At 46.6% G+C, this 18571-nt stretch overlaps 1 protein-coding gene across 1 annotated transcript in view; it reads right to left on the reverse strand.

Annotated features, from left to right (window-relative positions):
* LOC144988975 (NACHT, LRR and PYD domains-containing protein 3-like) overlaps positions 1–18571 on the reverse strand; it is a 73516-nt gene that overhangs the window by 6086 nt on the left and 48859 nt on the right. The window contains exon 10 of the mRNA XM_078940486.1: positions 18250–18423. Coding sequence (XP_078796612.1) covers positions 18250–18423 — 174 coding nt within the window. The remainder of the gene's footprint in view (positions 1–18249; positions 18424–18571) is intronic.

An 18571-nucleotide genomic window follows, 5' to 3' on the forward strand; every position in this document is an offset into this window, starting at 1 on the left:
TCAAAAAAATGAATGGGCCGAAAATCGCGTATGGGGCCCAACGAAATGTACCTCAAAATACAGTCGCGAAAGCAAAACACACGTGTCGGGGATATCCCAAAGAAGTTTTGAAATCATTACGGGGCGGCCACACGACCTACGGCTTGGTGGCCATTTTGTGGCGAACTCTGAGAATTGGCGATTTTCGTGTTTTCCCACGATATGGGGAAACGACACTTTTGTTTGAGCGATTTTCACGCAATTGCACACACTTGCTGCCAGCTCCAGTCTACAAACACCACAGAAGTGTCGTTGACCTTTGACCTTGGGAAAAGGCCGCCATCTGTAATTTTCTCAAAAAAGCACCTTTAGCACCAGATACAAACGAAAACTCGTCGTTGGAATTTTCATCAATCGTCTCGTAACTTTTCGGGCATCAACGGCCAGCTACTCTGGACAAAATGTTGGAATTATAAGTTGTAGAATTTGAACAGCGTGCGCGTGGCGAGCTCGCAACCGTTGCCATCTTGGCTAGCTCGCACATTTTTCATCGGAATGTCGTGAAGAGGAAATATGCAATTCCCTGGCCCGCGCTGAACAAAACGATGTCATGCACGACAAGATCGATAAAGGAATGTGGGCGTGGTAAGCAAAAAAGCGTCGCTAAAAAATGTGCCGACTCGGCAAAAACGAAAAAATTCGGAACTTTTTTTTTGAGAATCGCCAAACGAAACCAATCTACCCTTGTTCGCGATATCCAAAGGAAGTTTTGAAATCATTACGGGATGGTGACACGACCTACGGTTTGGCGGCCATTTTGTGCCAAAATCTGCAATTTCCCCATTTTCGCGTTTTTACACAATATGAAAAAATGAACTTTTTTTCCATGGATTTTCACGAAATTTCACTCACATGTAGCCAGAGCAAGTCCACAACTACCTCTGGAGTTTCGTCGACCTTTGACCTTGGGAAAAGGCCGCCATCTTGAATTTTCTATAAAAACACCTTTACCGCTGGATTCAATCGTAAACTTGTCGTTGGAATTTTCAGCGATCGTCTCGAAACTTTTTCCAGCATCAACGGCAAGCTATTCTGGAAGAAATGTTGCAATCAGAAGTTGTAGATTTTGAACGGCCTCTGCGTGGCGAGCTCGCAAAGTCGCGCACTGCTATTCCTAGTTCCTTATTATTGCCCGCAGCAGCAGTCACTGACTGCAAGGACCATATTGTTTTCGCAGTAGGAACGACGACTTCGCCGCCTTTCAGCGAGAATGTGACCCCCGCCGCATGCTCGAAAAGTCACCAAAACGTGCACACACCTGGGATACAAACAAGTCTACAAACACCACAGAAGTGTCGTTGACCTTTGACCTTGGGAAAAGGCCGCCATCTGTAATTTTCTCAAAAAAGCACCTTTAGCACCAGATACAAACGAAAACTCATCGTTGGAATTTTCATCGTCATCCCGGGGTGAGACTAAAACATAAAATGGTTGCTATGGAGATAAAATCAACAGAAAAGCAGCCATTTTGAAAAAAGTGTTTTTACTAACTTATGACATATAGCTCTCACCAACGGAGCAATGTGTTTTTCTGAGTCAGTTGATGATGCTGATTGCTATGCTAGCACTTTTAGCCACATTAGCATAGTTAGCATTATTAGCTTATGCAGCTTTGACTAGCCCTCATCAAAGGTGGGCGGTGAGGGCAGTGAGGGTGGCAATGGTGCGTAGAGTCTGGCGTGGAAGGCGGGTTGCGTCTGCGGGCCATACAACGCCGCTTGCGGCTTTAATTCTTTTTGAAATGTTGAAGAAGATAACAGTGGAGAATAATTATCATCTGGATGAATGAATGATGGATGAAACCTGCTGCTGCTGTTGCTGGACTGAGGCGCCGTGCTCAACGCTTGAATCACTGCAGCATCTCTGGTTCTAAACTGATGGAGGAAACATGGACTACTGGTTTCCAATAGACGGTTCAGTCAGTTTCTCGGAATAAATAAATCAAACTCCTTATGCTGATCAATCAAATGTTCTTTACATTTTAATAAATGTTTCTCAAAGCATCAGAAATGAAGGTTTTTGATGAGGAAGGATCAATGATGGACATTCTTCATTCAACCATCACTAAAGCTGAGCCAGACATCCCATAATGCATCATTCATCCCAGCGTTCTGTGCTAAAGTGATGGCTTTGAGCACGTGATGACTCCCACTGTGGAACCATCAGCAACATTTTCTCTGGATCTACAGAGACTTTCCCTCTGAGAGTCGCTGCTGAAAGACATTGTTTCTGCATCTGAGACAAAGTGGAAGAAAAGTGACGTCACAAACAGACTTGGACTAAAACGAACAAAGATCCCAGACGCTGTCAGAGAAACATGGCAGAGTCATGGAAAAGATGGATTAAAACATGGAATAAATGTGTTCAATCATACATGTAGCAGGTAGAATTTGATTAAAAACGCTGCAAATTAAAAAACATAAGATGTTTATAAAAACATAAATTGAGAAAAAGATGCATAAAATGAAATTGAATGCACAAAATAGCCTATACTAAAACTAACAGAATAAATTAGCAGTTAAAATCAATTAAAAGCTAAATTAAAAAGGTGGGTCTTGAGCCTCTTCTAATAAACCTCTACAGTCTCTGCGGCCCTGAGGTTCTCCGGCAGGCCCTTCCACAGGCGAGGAACATAATAGTGGAACGAAGCCTCACCATAAGTTTCGGTCCTCACCTTAGAAACAGCTAAGAGACCAGCACCGGAGGACCTCAGGGCTCATACTTTTAAAGACTGTCATTTAAATAAGAAGGATCAAGACCATTAAAACATTTAAAAACCACTAAAACTATTTTAAATTTAATCCTGAAATGCACAGGGAGCCAATGCAGCAATTTTATACTTGGTGTAATGTGTTCCCGCCCTCTGGTCCTTGTCAGAACTCGTACCGCAGAGTTCTGCAATAGTTGTAGATTTGAAATAGTCTTTTTGGGTAAACCAGAGAGCAGGGCATTACAATAATCTAAACGACTAAAAATTAAAGCATGCATCAGCACCTCTATGCTGGCGAGAGAGATGAACGGGCGGACTCTGGCAATGTTTATAAGATGATGAAATCCTGACATTTTAGATGTGTGGGATAAAATTTAGCTTAGAGTCAAAAAGTACGCCCAGGTTTCTAATACAGTTTAAAAGAGTGTTAAAAAGTTCAAGGTCATCAGGAGACATGGCAATGTAAAGCTGAGTATCATTAGCATAGCTGTGAAAGTCAACGCCGTGTCTCTGTTACTGATACTTCTTATGGAAGACTTTGTGGAGCATAATTTAAAAGAAAAGGCAAAACCAGAAATGCTTTTTCATTTTCAAAATGAAGCTCCATTTTTTGACTCAAAATTAAAATGAAAAAGCATTTTGGTGGATTGCAGTGACGTCATCGCCCCGCCTCCCCTCTGGAAATGCTTTTTCTAAATGAATATTGAGACAAGGTTCCCAGGGTGGATGTTAAAATGCCAATGCAATCCCCTCTTTGCATTTTCATTTTAATTATGACACAGAATAAGCGGTTTTAAGTAGAAAATGCAAAAGCATTTTGAAATATTGCTTTTTCATTTTAATTTTGAGTCATTTGATGCAGCTACATTTTGAAAATTAAAAAGCATTTCTGTTAATCCATTTTAATTGTCAAATTAGACATTTCTAAATGAATTTTGCTACACATTTACCAGATGACTTTTTGAAAATGAAATGTCAAATCCCATTATCATTATTATTTTAATTAGGTGACAGAAAAAGCTGTGTTGAAGTAAAAAAGGAAAAAGCATTCTGAAGTATTGCTTTTTTATTTTTATTTTGAGTCATTTGATGCAGCTTCATTTTGAAAAAAAAAGCATTTCTGTTAATTCATTTTAATTGTCAAATTAGACATTTCTAAATGAATTTTGCTACACATTTACCAGATGACTTTTTGAAAATGAAATGTCAAATCCCATTTTCAATATTATTTTAATTAAGTGACAGAAAAAGGGATGTTGAAGTATAAAATTAAAAAGCATTCTGAAATATTGCTTTTTCATTTTAATTTTGAGTCAAAAAATGCAGCTTCATTTTGAAAATGAAAAAGAATTTCTGGTTTTGCCTTTTCTTTTTAACTATGGTCCACAAATGCTTTCATAACTTCTTTGGAATGAAAAATAAATAAATAACAAATTAGAACATAAAGTAGGGCTGCACGAGATGAGGAAAACTCGCAATATGCGATATAAGAGATTAATATTGCGATAACGATATAATTTGTGGTATATAAACGAACAGCAAAATAACCAAAAACATCATTCCCATTTCATTGCAACAGTTTAAAAATTATACTTCAAATGACTCTCGTCAACATAGGTGACAAACGTCTAACATAATAGGCCTCCATCTGATTGGTCAACAACGTGAATGCCATGATACTGCAGGTGGGTGGGACCCAGATGCTGTAACCCAGAACGAAGACGGGTGAGTTTTCAGGTAAGAAGAGTTTTATTGTTTCTCCAGAGATGAGGTTGCGGAGGAATGCGGAGATGAGGGCAGGGTCCAGGGTCAGAGAATGGGAGACCCAGGAAAGTTCTTCTTGACCGTAGCCCTTCCAGTCTACAAGAAACTGGTAGCCCCAACCCCGGCGGCTGGCATCCAGAATCTGGCTGATGGTATAAGCAGGGGCGCTATCAATGATCCGGGCGGGAGGAGGGGAAGCGGAAAGCGGGCAAAACTCAAAACAGGCTTGATTTGCGAAATGTGAAACGAAGGATGGATCTTGAGCCCCGCAGGAAGCCTGAGACGGACGCAGGTGGGGTTGATGACCTTGTCGATTGTGTAATGACCAATGAAGCGGGGGGCGAGCACATTGAAGCGGGGGGCGAGAGAGGTGGCATGAATAGGGATGTTGCGGGGCAAAAACCAGACCTTCTGCCCAGGGAGATACGTGGGATCTGCAACCCGGTGTCGATTGGCTGCACGGCAGTTGATCTCCTTAGTGCGGAGCAACACAGCCTGGGTCTGGTGCCAGATGTCCTGACAACGATGGAGGTGGTCCTGAACAGAGGAAACAGAGAGGTCTAGTTCATGAGAGGGGAACAGAGGAGGGGTATAACCCAGAGCGGCCTTGAATGGAGACAGGCCCGTGGCAGAAGAGGGATGAGTTTTGTCTGCATATTCTGCACAAACCAGGTACTTGGATCAGTCGGAGGAGTTACGGTCGGCAAGGCAACGTTTCCAGCTCTTGATTGGCTCGTTCAGCTTGACAGTTAGACTGGGGGTGATAGCCTGAGGTCAAGCTGACGGTAGCTCCCAGGGCACCGCAGAAAGCCTTCCAGACCTGGGAGACAAACTGGGGCCCCCGGTCGGAGACAATGTCGACTGGAATTCCGTGATGATGGAAGACCTGCTGCACCAGGATTTCTGTGGTTTCGGTGGCTTTGGGGAGCTGAGGGAGTGGGATGAAATGGACAAACTTAGTAGAACGGTAAATGACTGTGAGGATGACGGTGTTACCCTGAGATGGTGGAAGACCAGTAACAAAGTCCAGAACTATGTGGGACCAAGGGCGGCAGGGAGTAGATAACGGCTGGAGGAGGCCTGACGGGAGTGAGTTGGAGGATTTGGAGCGAGCTTAGGTGGTACAGGTGGCAACATACTCCTTAATATCCTTAGCCATGGATGGCCAGAAAAACTGCCGACAGGAGAAGATGAGGGACGGATGTTCACCAAAGAAAGCGCCTCCTGGATATACTTCTGCATAGCAACTTTCTCGGGGCCAGAAAGGTTAAACAATCTCCCCTTAGGAAGAGTAGCACCCTCTAATAAAGTGATAGAGCAGTCATAGGGACGGTGTTAAGGCAAAGAACCGGCTAGGTTTTACTGAAAACAGAGCGAAGATCGTTATAGCAGCTAGGAACATTCAGGACTTTGGACAGGAGTGGAGGTAACCTGCGGAACCGCAGATCGTAGACAATTGGCGAGGCAGAAATCGCTCCAACCAATAATGCGGTGGTGGACCCAATCAAATTGCGGGTTGTGACGACGGAGCCAGGAGAACCCCAAAATGACCGGATTCTGGGGGGTTTGAGTAACGAAAAACTGAGTGTATTCTCTATGGTTACCGGAGGAAACTAACAGAACCGGCTCGGTACGGTGGGTAATAACAGACAGATGTTGACCCCTAAACCAGCGGTTTTAACAGGAGAACGAAGGGCAGGGACAGACGAGCAACAATACTGTGGTCGATAAGATTCTGCTCAGCTCCGGAGTCAATTAAGGCTTGGAGGTCCAGAGTCTTGGAAACATGGCTTAACTTGACAGGAATTAGGAGGAAATTCTTTGAAGATGATAGGACATTACCCGCCCGCGGCCTGTCTTCTAGCGGGGTCTTTCGGAGTTTAAACGTAGGTGACACTGGTGTACCTGGTGTCCTGGTTTTCCACAGTAGAAACGTGCACCTTCGACCCGTCGTCGCTCCCTTTCTTCTGCAGAGAGCTTGGAGTGCCCGATTTGCATGGGCTCATCAGGTTGACTGCAGGGAGTTTCAGACTGGGTTATGGGGGAAACAGGTGGTATCGTACCTTGCGATGGAACAACAGGATTCTTGCGTGGTGGTGGAGGTCTTTTGTGCTGCCGCTCGCGTAAGCAGGTATCTGAGCGAAGGGCTGCCATGACGAGCTCCTCAAAGGAATGAGTTTCTGGCTGAGAACACAGGTGGTCTTTAATGGTTTCGTTCAGAGATTGATAGAAAACCCCTCTTAATGCAGGATCTGTCCAGCCTGCTTCCACTGCCAGGATCCTAAAATCAATCACATGGTCAATCGCTGATTGATTACGCTGTTTAAGGGCGAGAAGCTTATGTGCGGCCTCCTCTTGTTTCCTGGGTTGGTCAAACACCAGTTTGAATTCCTCAATAAAACATTCGTACGTCAAGTGAGTGACTGGGTTGACTGCCAGAAAAGCCTGGGCCCACTGTAGGGCTTTATTGCGGAGAAAGTTTATAATCAGAGTAATTTCGCTGAGGTCGGAATTGTAGTACCTTGGGGCTTGCTGGAACAGCAAACAACATTGTGGCAGAAAACCCCCACATGCTTCGACGTCGCCGAAATATGGCTCAGGCTGTAGGCTGAAGTTTTCAGGCGACGGAGCGGAGACGGAAGTGGCGGCAATACCGGAGGCAGGAAAAGGTGATGCAGGAGTAGCCATTTGGCTGGTTAAATCCATCAAGGTTTGTTTTAATCCGTCCAAACGTCGAAAAAGCTCTTGTTGAGCGGAGGCAGCTTGCAACAGAGAGTCAGCTTGGCAGCCCAGGGCGATGCCTTGCTGGTTTAACGCGTAACGGAGTCCGTCTGGGTCAGCTGGGTCCGGGACTGGGCCAGTTCATTCTGTCATGATACTGCAGGTGGGTGGGACCCAGATGCTGTAACCCAGAATGAAGACAGGTGAGTTTTCAGGTAAGAAGAGTTTTATTGTTTCTCCAAAGATGAGGTTGGTCGAGGCAGGACGCGGTCCGGACGTGGACATGACTGATGGCGTGGCTGGAGGGCTTAATGCGGTTAGCGATGGCCGTGGAGTCTACAGGGTTTCAGAGCGGCTGAGTGGATGATCCACTCTGACTTCACTCGTGGTATGTTGATGATCCTGGGACAAGGAGCATAAGGTTAGAGTGAGAACGAAGTAAAGCAAGAAGCAACAGAGCATAACTTGGACCAGGACTAGTCACCATAAGGGGCAATGAACTGGCGTTGACCTGTGGCGATGGGTCGCCTTTTAAGCAGCAGAGCAGATGATGAGAGTGGAGTCAGCTGGTGGTAATCAGGAGGTGCAGCAGGCAGAGCTGGAAAGGGAAGAGTCTGACAGGCACCATGACAGTGAAGGCGTCCGTCCAAATGGTCAAGTGCATAAAGGGATATATTTGATTCGTTAAATGCTTTAAGCTGCCATAAGATTGTTTTAAACACATTTAAGGTTTATTTACATTTAAGGAAAATCCTGTTTCTAGATGTACTCAATGTGATGACGTCATCTGCTTTTCTGCTTTACGAGTAGCGCCCCTTAGTGGTGAAAATCAAAACCACATTTCTCTATGACAGATCAAATGAACTGGAGAACATTTGACACAGTAATCCAGTGCTTCTCAAATAGTGGGGCGCGCCCCGAAGCGATGCCCGGGGAGGCACGCGTTGGTGGCGGTTTTATGCACAGGTAATACGGGCAATTGTCCGGTGCGCAGTGACAGTGTCCGGCTCAATCTGGTCCACTATTGGGTTCCTGTTATCTGTTCTATCAGAATTTGTAACAGCCTGAAACCTTTGAATCCCCGTCCCTGTAGCTGCTCCCGTCTGTGTCACACGCAGCTGTGCAAGAGAGAACGATAGGGGAGGGTCGGTGTGGGCTCTGTCTGCCAGGTGAATCGGGGCACGCGGACCACTGCTAGGCTGCCAGTTGCCCAACCCTAGGATCACTAGCCTTTAGATTCCTCAGCTCATTCTAACAAAGTCATTCTTTATGAACTATTGTAGACATTTGATAACGTGTCTTTATTTTCCATCAATGTTTTCTTTGTCTGCCTCTTTAGTTGGTGTCAGACAGACAGAAAGACAGCAGGTAATGCAGGAAAACAATCCATCATTTAGAAGAAAACATTAGCACTATGTTTTTTATCTATTTCTTCAGACTAAAAACATTAAATATATTGGTGCTGCTGTGTTAATGTTTCAGATCAATTTACATTTAATATTATTTATTGATTTAATTATTTTTTTCTGCCTCAAATGGTTCAGTTGGTCAAAATGTTTCACACGCACACACATTATGCAAGGAAGGTGGGTCCTAGGTCCATCTGTTCCCTACCCCATCCCTGGTGGGGGTTACTGGGCCCTTGGCAGCGGCGGCCGTATCCCCTGGGTGCCGGTTTCCTGGGCCCGGCGGGGCTCTCTCCGCGCAGGGAGGGGGTTCACATTACACCTGAGCCGGGGGTGTCCGTTTCCCTGTGGGGTGGGTTCGGGTTTTTGCCCCTGGGCGCTGGGCCCCGCCCACATCCCATCTGTGGCCGAGCCCGGTCGGGCCATGTTAACAACACCCCTTGCGGGCCCCCCTTTTCTCCAGGGTGCCCCCCTCCTGGGCGGGGCCGGCTGTCCCCTGCCTTGCTCCTTCCTGGACCAACCGTAGGCCGGGTAGGTGGCTGCCTAGAGCGCAGAGTGGGTCTCCCTTGGGGGGTCCTGGCTCGTACCTGGGGTTGGGGCGGGGGATGCCCAGAATTCCTGGGTGGTGATGAGGTGCTCGTCTGGGGCTGTGGGCACTCTTCTCGGGTGGGGCCCTGCGTTGGGCCCTCCCGGCGCGGCGGGGGGGCTGCTCCCCTGGTTGGGCTGGGGCGGCGCTCTCTTCCCCCCATGCCTCCCTGCCGTCTGGCTCTGGGGGCCTCGTGGTGGTCCTGCTGGCCCTGGCCTGGGTGGCAGATGTGATCGCCCGGAGGGTGGTTGTTCTCTGCCTGCTGCTGGGTGGCGTTGGGAGTTCTGGCTGCCGCTGCTGCTGCGGCGGCGGGGGTCTTGGTTTGGGGATGGCTGGTCACTCTCCCTCCTTCTTTTCACATTCCATCATCCATTTAGAAGAACATAAAGACTCACCTGAGCACAAGTGTTAGCTCACCTTTACACTAATAGTTTGCATAATTGAATGAATGAAATATTTCACACTAGTTGGTTTAAAGGCATAAGTATGCATTTGTGAACGTTATCTGTTTTGTGTACATGTTGACATGTGGACATCTTTGCAGTTAACAGGTGTGTTTATAACATCAGGCCCCGCCCTTTGAAATTTGTATTACACTTGAACCTTACCGTAATGATAAACATCCAGTTGTCAATTAATCAATCAGTCATTAATTGTCAAATTAGACATTTCTAAATGAATTTTGCTACACATTTACCAGATGACTTTTTGAAAATGAAATGTCAAATCCCATTTTCAATATTATTTTAATTAAGTGACAGAAAAAGGGATGTTGAAGTATAAAATTAAAAAGCATTCTGAAATATTGCTTTTTCATTTTAATTTTGAGGCAAAAAATGCAGCTTCATTTTGAAAATGAAAAAGAATTTCTGGTTTTGCCTTTTCTTTTTAACTATGGTCCACAAATGCTTTCATAACTTCTTTGGAATGAAAAATAAATAAATAACAAATTAGAACATAAAGTAGGGCTGCACGAGATGAGGAAAACTCGCAATATGCGATATAAGAGATTAATATTGCGATAACGATATAATTTGTGGTATATAAACGAACAGCAAAATAACCAAAAACATCATTCCCATTTCATTGCAACAGTTTAAAAATTATACTTCAAATGACTCTCGTCAACATAGGTGACAAACGTCTAACATAATAGGCCTCCATCTGATTGGTCAACAACGTGAATGCCATGATACTGCAGGTGGGTGGGACCCAGATGCTGTAACCCAGAACGAAGACGGGTGAGTTTTCAGGTAAGAAGAGTTTTATTGTTTCTCCAGAGATGAGGTTGCGGAGGAATGCGGAGATGAGGGCAGGGTCCAGGGTCAGAGAATGGGAGACCCAGGAAAGTTCTTCTTGACCGTAGCCCTTCCAGTCTACAAGAAACTGGTAGCCCCAACCCCGGCGGCTGGCATCCAGAATCTGGCTGATGGTATAAGCAGGGGCGCTATCAATGATCCGGGCGGGAGGAGGGGAAGCGGAAAGCGGGCAAAACTCAAAACAGGCTTGATTTGCGAAATGTGAAACGAAGGATGGATCTTGAGCCCCGCAGGAAGCCTGAGACGGACGCAGGTGGGGTTGATGACCTTGTCGATTGTGTAATGACCAATGAAGCGGGGGGCGAGCACATTGAAGCGGGGGGCGAGAGAGGTGGCATGAATAGGGATGTTGCGGGGCAAAAACCAGACCTTCTGCCCAGGGAGATACGTGGGATCTGCAACCCGGTGTCGATTGGCTGCACGGCAGTTGATCTCCTTAGTGCGGAGCAACACAGCCTGGGTCTGGTGCCAGATGTCCTGACAACGATGGAGGTGGTCCTGAACAGAGGAAACAGAGAGGTCTAGTTCATGAGAGGGGAACAGAGGAGGGGTATAACCCAGAGCGGCCTTGAATGGAGACAGGCCCGTGGCAGAAGAGGGATGAGTTTTGTCTGCATATTCTGCACAAACCAGGTACTTGGATCAGTCGGAGGAGTTACGGTCGGCAAGGCAACGTTTCCAGCTCTTGATTGGCTCGTTCAGCTTGACAGTTAGACTGGGGGTGATAGCCTGAGGTCAAGCTGACGGTAGCTCCCAGGGCACCGCAGAAAGCCTTCCAGACCTGGGAGACAAACTGGGGCCCCCGGTCGGAGACAATGTCGACTGGAATTCCGTGATGATGGAAGACCTGCTGCACCAGGATTTCTGTGGTTTCGGTGGCTTTGGGGAGCTGAGGGAGTGGGATGAAATGGACAAACTTAGTAGAACGGTAAATGACTGTGAGGATGACGGTGTTACCCTGAGATGGTGGAAGACCAGTAACAAAGTCCAGAACTATGTGGGACCAAGGGCGGCAGGGAGTAGATAACGGCTGGAGGAGGCCTGACGGGAGTGAGTTGGAGGATTTGGAGCGAGCTTAGGTGGTACAGGTGGCAACATACTCCTTAATATCCTTAGCCATGGATGGCCAGAAAAACTGCCGACAGGAGAAGATGAGGGACGGATGTTCACCAAAGAAAGCGCCTCCTGGATATACTTCTGCATAGCAACTTTCTCGGGGCCAGAAAGGTTAAACAATCTCCCCTTAGGAAGAGTAGCACCCTCTAATAAAGTGATAGAGCAGTCATAGGGACGGTGTTAAGGCAAAGAACCGGCTAGGTTTTACTGAAAACAGAGCGAAGATCGTTATAGCAGCTAGGAACATTCAGGACTTTGGACAGGAGTGGAGGTAACCTGCGGAACCGCAGATCGTAGACAATTGGCGAGGCAGAAATCGCTCCAACCAATAATGCGGTGGTGGACCCAATCAAATTGCGGGTTGTGACGACGGAGCCAGGAGAACCCCAAAATGACCGGATTCTGGGGGGTTTGAGTAACGAAAAACTGAGTGTATTCTCTATGGTTACCGGAGGAAACTAACAGAACCGGCTCGGTACGGTGGGTAATAACAGACAGATGTTGACCCCTAAACCAGCGGTTTTAACAGGAGAACGAAGGGCAGGGACAGACGAGCAACAATACTGTGGTCGATAAGATTCTGCTCAGCTCCGGAGTCAATTAAGGCTTGGAGGTCCAGAGTCTTGGAAACATGGCTTAACTTGACAGGAATTAGGAGGAAATTCTTTGAAGATGATAGGACATTACCCGCCCGCGGCCTGTCTTCTAGCGGGGTCTTTCGGAGTTTAAACGTAGGTGACACTGGTGTACCTGGTGTCCTGGTTTTCCACAGTAGAAACGTGCACCTTCGACCCGTCGTCGCTCCCTTTCTTCTGCAGAGAGCTTGGAGTGCCCGATTTGCATGGGCTCATCAGGTTGACTGCAGGGAGTTTCAGACTGGGTTATGGGGGAAACAGGTGGTATCGTACCTTGCGATGGAACAACAGGATTCTTGCGTGGTGGTGGAGGTCTTTTGTGCTGCCGCTCGCGTAAGCAGGTATCTGAGCGAAGGGCTGCCATGACGAGCTCCTCAAAGGAATGAGTTTCTGGCTGAGAACACAGGTGGTCTTTAATGGTTTCGTTCAGAGATTGATAGAAAACCCCTCTTAATGCAGGATCTGTCCAGCCTGCTTCCACTGCCAGGATCCTAAAATCAATCACATGGTCAATCGCTGATTGATTACGCTGTTTAAGGGCGAGAAGCTTATGTGCGGCCTCCTCTTGTTTCCTGGGTTGGTCAAACACCAGTTTGAATTCCTCAATAAAACATTCGTACGTCAAGTGAGTGACTGGGTTGACTGCCAGAAAAGCCTGGGCCCACTGTAGGGCTTTATTGCGGAGAAAGTTTATAATCAGAGTAATTTCGCTGAGGTCGGAATTGTAGTACCTTGGGGCTTGCTGGAACAGCAAACAACATTGTGGCAGAAAACCCCCACATGCTTCGACGTCGCCGAAATATGGCTCAGGCTGTAGGCTGAAGTTTTCAGGCGACGGAGCGGAGACGGAAGTGGCGGCAATACCGGAGGCAGGAAAAGGTGATGCAGGAGTAGCCATTTGGCTGGTTAAATCCATCAAGGTTTGTTTTAATCCGTCCAAACGTCGAAAAAGCTCTTGTTGAGCGGAGGCAGCTTGCAACAGAGAGTCAGCTTGGCAGCCCAGGGCGATGCCTTGCTGGTTTAACGCGTAACAGAGTCCGTCTGGGTCAGCTGGGTCCGGGACTGGGCCAGTTCATTCTGTCATGATACTGCAGGTGGGTGGGACCCAGATGCTGTAACCCAGAATGAAGACAGGTGAGTTTTCAGGTAAGAAGAGTTTTATTGTTTCTCCAAAGATGAGGTTGGTCGAGGCAGGACGCGGTCCGGACGTGGACATGACTGATGGCGTGGCTGGAGGGCTTAATGCGGTTAGCGATGGCCGTGGAGTCTACAGGGTTTCAGAGCGGCTGAGTGGATGATCCACTCTGACTTCACTCGTGGTATGTTGATGATCCTGGGACAAGGAGCATAAGGTTAGAGTGAGAACGAAGTAAAGCAAGAAGCAACAGAGCATAACTTGGACCAGGACTAGTCACCATAAGGGGCAATGAACTGGCGTTGACCTGTGGCGATGGGTCGCCTTTTAAGCAGCAGAGCAGATGATGAGAGTGGAGTCAGCTGGTGGTAATCAGGAGGTGCAGCAGGCAGAGCTGGAAAGGGAAGAGTCTGACAGGCACCATGACAGTGAAGGCGTCCGTCCAAATGGTCAAGTGCATAAAGGGATATATTTGATTCGTTAAATGCTTTAAGCTGCCATAAGATTGTTTTAAACACATTTAAGGTTTAAGATATATTGCGATTTTCGCCGTCTTTTGCGAAATGCGTATTGCAGAGCTTGACATTGCAATAGTGATACATTTGCGCTATATTGTGCAGGCCTAACATTATGGGTTTTTTATCCTCATAATGCAACAATGTTTTTTTAACAAAATATTTTACTTTATACATTTTTCCAACTAGAAAAGTAAAATACATGAAAAAAATAAACAGCAATGTTTTGACATATTGCTGTCATGATGTAAATATAAAACAAATCAAATAAATGTTTGAGTTCTTCCCAGAGAAAGTCTCTTCTTCAACTCCCCCAGTGAAAGCTGCGTCTAAATCTGATGCCCGTGTTTCCATCTGACAGAGTTTGAAGCCAAAGCCCCTCCCCCGCCTATCTACACCTGATTTTCCTCTCTACTTGTTCATACCCTATGCAGCAGCGAGTCGTTTTTTCCCGTGCAATCATAGCATCAGGTTGATATCATAGTCGGGATGCTCTGGCCCAGATTTTTTAATTTTACGTGTGCGCTGCGTTCTGTCTGAATAACAGCCCCGCTACCTGTGCACACAAGTAGCCAGACAGACCTCTCCTCTTCAGCCAGAATGGCGAAATTAATATCATCATAAATTAACAGAAAATTGATTGAGTTGTAGTGTTAAATATAACAGATAATGTTTATATCTTGTGGGACACAAAACAAATGCGACTTCTCCAGTACCGATGGCAGAACCGTTGAGGTCAGATCTTAACGATACTGCGGTCTTGAAGAATGCGGCCCCGGGCCTCGTTCAAAACCAGAGCTCGGTGCCCATCCCTAGTTGGTTCTGCTGCTCCCAAAGTTCCTTTTTCTCATCCCAGAACTCCCCATGTGAGCACTGCTTTGTCACTGTGAATGACATCATGAATAGAATCCAACCCCTTGTTGTAAGGCTGTTGTTGTTCTTTCTGGTTTATGTTTTGGTCGTATCGTCCAGCCTGATCTGGTCTGTCAGATCGTTTTATATTATTGTTATTAACGGCTCGGCAAAATGAGCGCTGGTAACACTAGGAACTACAGATCCCATGATGCAATGCTACAGCTGCCTTGCTGAACTGTTGAGCTGTGCAACTTCCCTGGAACTAAGAGGAAAATGTGACGGAGGTGATGATCATCTGAAATATTGACTTCACTGAATAGTCCATTTAGAAGTCAACTCGGAACACCAAACTGGAGGGGAAAAGGGAAAATCCTGTTTCTAGATGTACTCAATGTGATGACGTCATCTGCTTTTCTGCTTTACGAGTAGCGCCCCTTAGTGGTGAAAATCAAAACCACATTTCTCTATGACAGATCAAATGAACTGGAGAACATTTGACACAGTAATCCAGTGCTTCTCAAATAGTGGGGCGCGCCCCGAAGCGATGCCCGGGGAGGCACGCGTTGGTGGCGGTTTTATGCACAGGTAATACGGGCAATTGTCCGGTGCGCAGTGACAGTGTCCGGCTCAATCTGGTCCACTATTGGGTTCCTGTTATCTGTTCTATCAGAATTTGTAACAGCCTGAAACCTTTGAATCCCCGTCCCTGTAGCTGCTCCCGTCTGTGTCACACGCAGCTGCGCAAGAGAGAACGATAGGGGAGGGTCGGTGTGGGCTCTGTCTGCCAGGTGAATCGGGGCACGCGGACCACTGCTAGGCTGCCAGTTGCCCAACCCTAGGATCACTAGCCTTTAGATTCCTCAGCTCATTCTAACAAAGTCATTCTTTATGAACTATTGTAGACATTTGATAACGTGTCTTTATTTTCCATCAATGTTTTCTTTGTCTGCCTCTTTAGTTGGTGTCAGACAGACAGAAAGACAGCAGGTAATGCAGGAAAACAATCCATCATTTAGAAGAAAACATTAGCACTATGTTTTTTATCTATTTCTTCAGACTAAAAACATTAAATATATTGGTGCTGCTGTGTTAATGTTTCAGATCAATTTACATTTAATATTATTTATTGATTTAATTATTTTTTTCTGCCTCAAATGGTTCAGTTGGTCAAAATGTTTCACACGCACACACATTATGCAAGGAAGGTGGGTCCTAGGTCCATCTGTTCCCTACCCCATCCCTGGTGGGGGTTACTGGGCCCTTGGCAGCGGCGGCCGTATCCCCTGGGTGCCGGTTTCCTGGGCCCGGCGGGGCTCTCTCCGCGCAGGGAGGGGGTTCACATTACACCTGAGCCGGGGGTGTCCGTTTCCCTGTGGGGTGGGTTCGGGTTTTTGCCCCTGGGCGCTGGGCCCCGCCCACATCCCATCTGTGGCCGAGCCCGGTCGGGCCATGTTAACAACACCCCTTGCGGGCCCCCCTTTTCTCCAGGGTGCCCCCCTCCTGGGCGGGGCCGGCTGTCCCCTGCCTTGCTCCTTCCTGGACCAACCGTAGGCCGGGTAGGTGGCTGCCTAGAGCGCAGAGTGGGTCTCCCTTGGGGGGTCCTGGCTCGTACCTGGGGTTGGGGCGGGGGATGCCCAGAATTCCTGGGTGGTGATGAGGTGCTCGTCTGGGGCTGTGGGCACTCTTCTCGGGTGGGGCCCTGCGTTGGGCCCTCCCGGCGCGGCGGGGGGGCTGCTCCCCTGGTTGGGCTGGGGCGGCGCTCTCTTCCCCCCATGCCTCCCTGCCGTCTGGCTCTGGGGGCCTCGTGGTGGTCCTGCTGGCCCTGGCCTGGGTGGCAGATGTGATCGCCCGGAGGGTGGTTGTTCTCTGCCTGCTGCTGGGTGGCGTTGGGAGTTCTGGCTGCCGCTGCTGCTGCGGCGGCGGGGGTCTTGGTTTGGGGATGGCTGGTCACTCTCCCTCCTTCTTTTCACATTCCATCATCCATTTAGAAGAACATAAAGACTCACCTGAGCACAAGTGTTAGCTCACCTTTACACTAATAGTTTGCATAATTGAATGAATGAAATATTTCACACTAGTTGGTTTAAAGGCATAAGTATGCATTTGTGAACGTTATCTGTTTTGTGTACATGTTGACATGTGGACATCTTTGCAGTTAACAGGTGTGTTTATAACATCAGGCCCCGCCCTTTGAAATTTGTATTACACTTGAACCTTACCGTAATGATAAACATCCAGTAAAGTTGTTGCTTTAGGCTGCTTTATGGTTCTACCCCCCTCCTCCTATTATCACCCTCCTATCCCCCCTCCTCTCTAACATCCCTCTCTCTTCTTCCCTCCTTTCCTTTTCCGTCCGGTCCAACACCAAAGATTTTCAAACATGATGGAATTTAATAAAGTTTGGCCTCAACTACAAAAGGGGTTTATTCAGACATACCTCTGGCTTGACTGAACATTCATAACCCCTGTTGTTAAAGTAAAATATGTCCAACACAAGAGGCCCTCAGCTCTCATCTGTTTGCCCAGCTGTTGGACAGGACAAGTAAAAAAAAAAAAAAATGTTTCTAGTTTAAATAAGGACTGACAGATTTTTTTTTATTTCAGGCACTTTAAAGTTAATATTTATCTAGAGTGGATTTATATTGCTTTTTTCTTTTGTTAATGTTAAAAGATACAATTTTAGCTATACTTACACAATTTTTATAGATACTAACCTCTATATTGTCACCGCGCGGGTTTGTATGTGTGGGGGGGTAATGGGGGGGTAGGGGGGGGGGGGGCGAAGCATTTTCTTTTTCTTAGGGGGGGCCTGGCAAAAAATAATTGAGAAGCACTGCAGTAATCCAACATGAACTCTTACCGCGTCAATCCAAACTAGCTGATGATGCTGCAAGTTATTGTGAAGCTAGCCCTCACCATGCTGAAGACAACAGTTTCATTTCTAGTGGTAAATGAAACTGCATTCATTTCTGGTTTCAGTGACTGAATGATGCACTGACCAAAGAACACTTTGTGTGTTTTTGTTGTTCTAGTGACATTCAAAGGAAGTGTCTGTTCTAGATTCAATAGTTAAAGATCTTTTCTAACTGTTTTCTTCAAATAGATTTGATGTAGAATCCTTTGAATGGTTTTCTGAAAACTGGAAGCTGAAACTAATTTGGACGCCAACTTGAACTTTCTACAGGCTGATCTGTGAAAATTTTTCTGACATGAAATGGATCCTTGTTCTAAAAAAGGTTGGAGATCCTGATCTACAAGATCCTGATTGAAACAGATCAGTTTCTATCAATCCTCAGAACAATCAATTCAATTGATGAAGAAAATCTGAACCAATCATCAGTTTGTTTCAAACATGGCTGCAGACAGAAAATCTTCCAGTGAAACATCAGAAAGTTCTTCAACTGATCCGTTCTTCTCATCCTTCAGGGAGTTCAGCTTCTTTACTGACCTCAGAGTCTGCAGTCTGCAGTCTGGACTCTCCAGAAAACCACACAGATGAAGAACTCCTGAATCTTGCAGGTAGTTCCAGCTCAGGTCCAGTTCTGTCAGATTAGACGGGTTTTTCTTCAGAGCTGAGACCAGAACTTCACAGCTGACCTTTGACAAACTGCAGTAGATCAACCTGCAATGAGACAGAAAAGTGTGTTCAGGAGCAGTGATGCAGCTGGAGGTCTAGGAACTTGGTCCATTCAATCAGGTGGGACCTGCCCTGTTAGCGATCATCATGAATCGTTCATGACTAAATATTTACAATCCAATAGATTTAAAGC

Source organism: Oryzias latipes, chromosome 2 (assembly GCF_053564925.1).
Source record: "Oryzias latipes strain Hd-rR chromosome 2, Olatipes_Hd-rR_3.1".
Lineage (NCBI taxonomy): Eukaryota > Metazoa > Chordata > Actinopteri > Beloniformes > Adrianichthyidae > Oryzias > Oryzias latipes.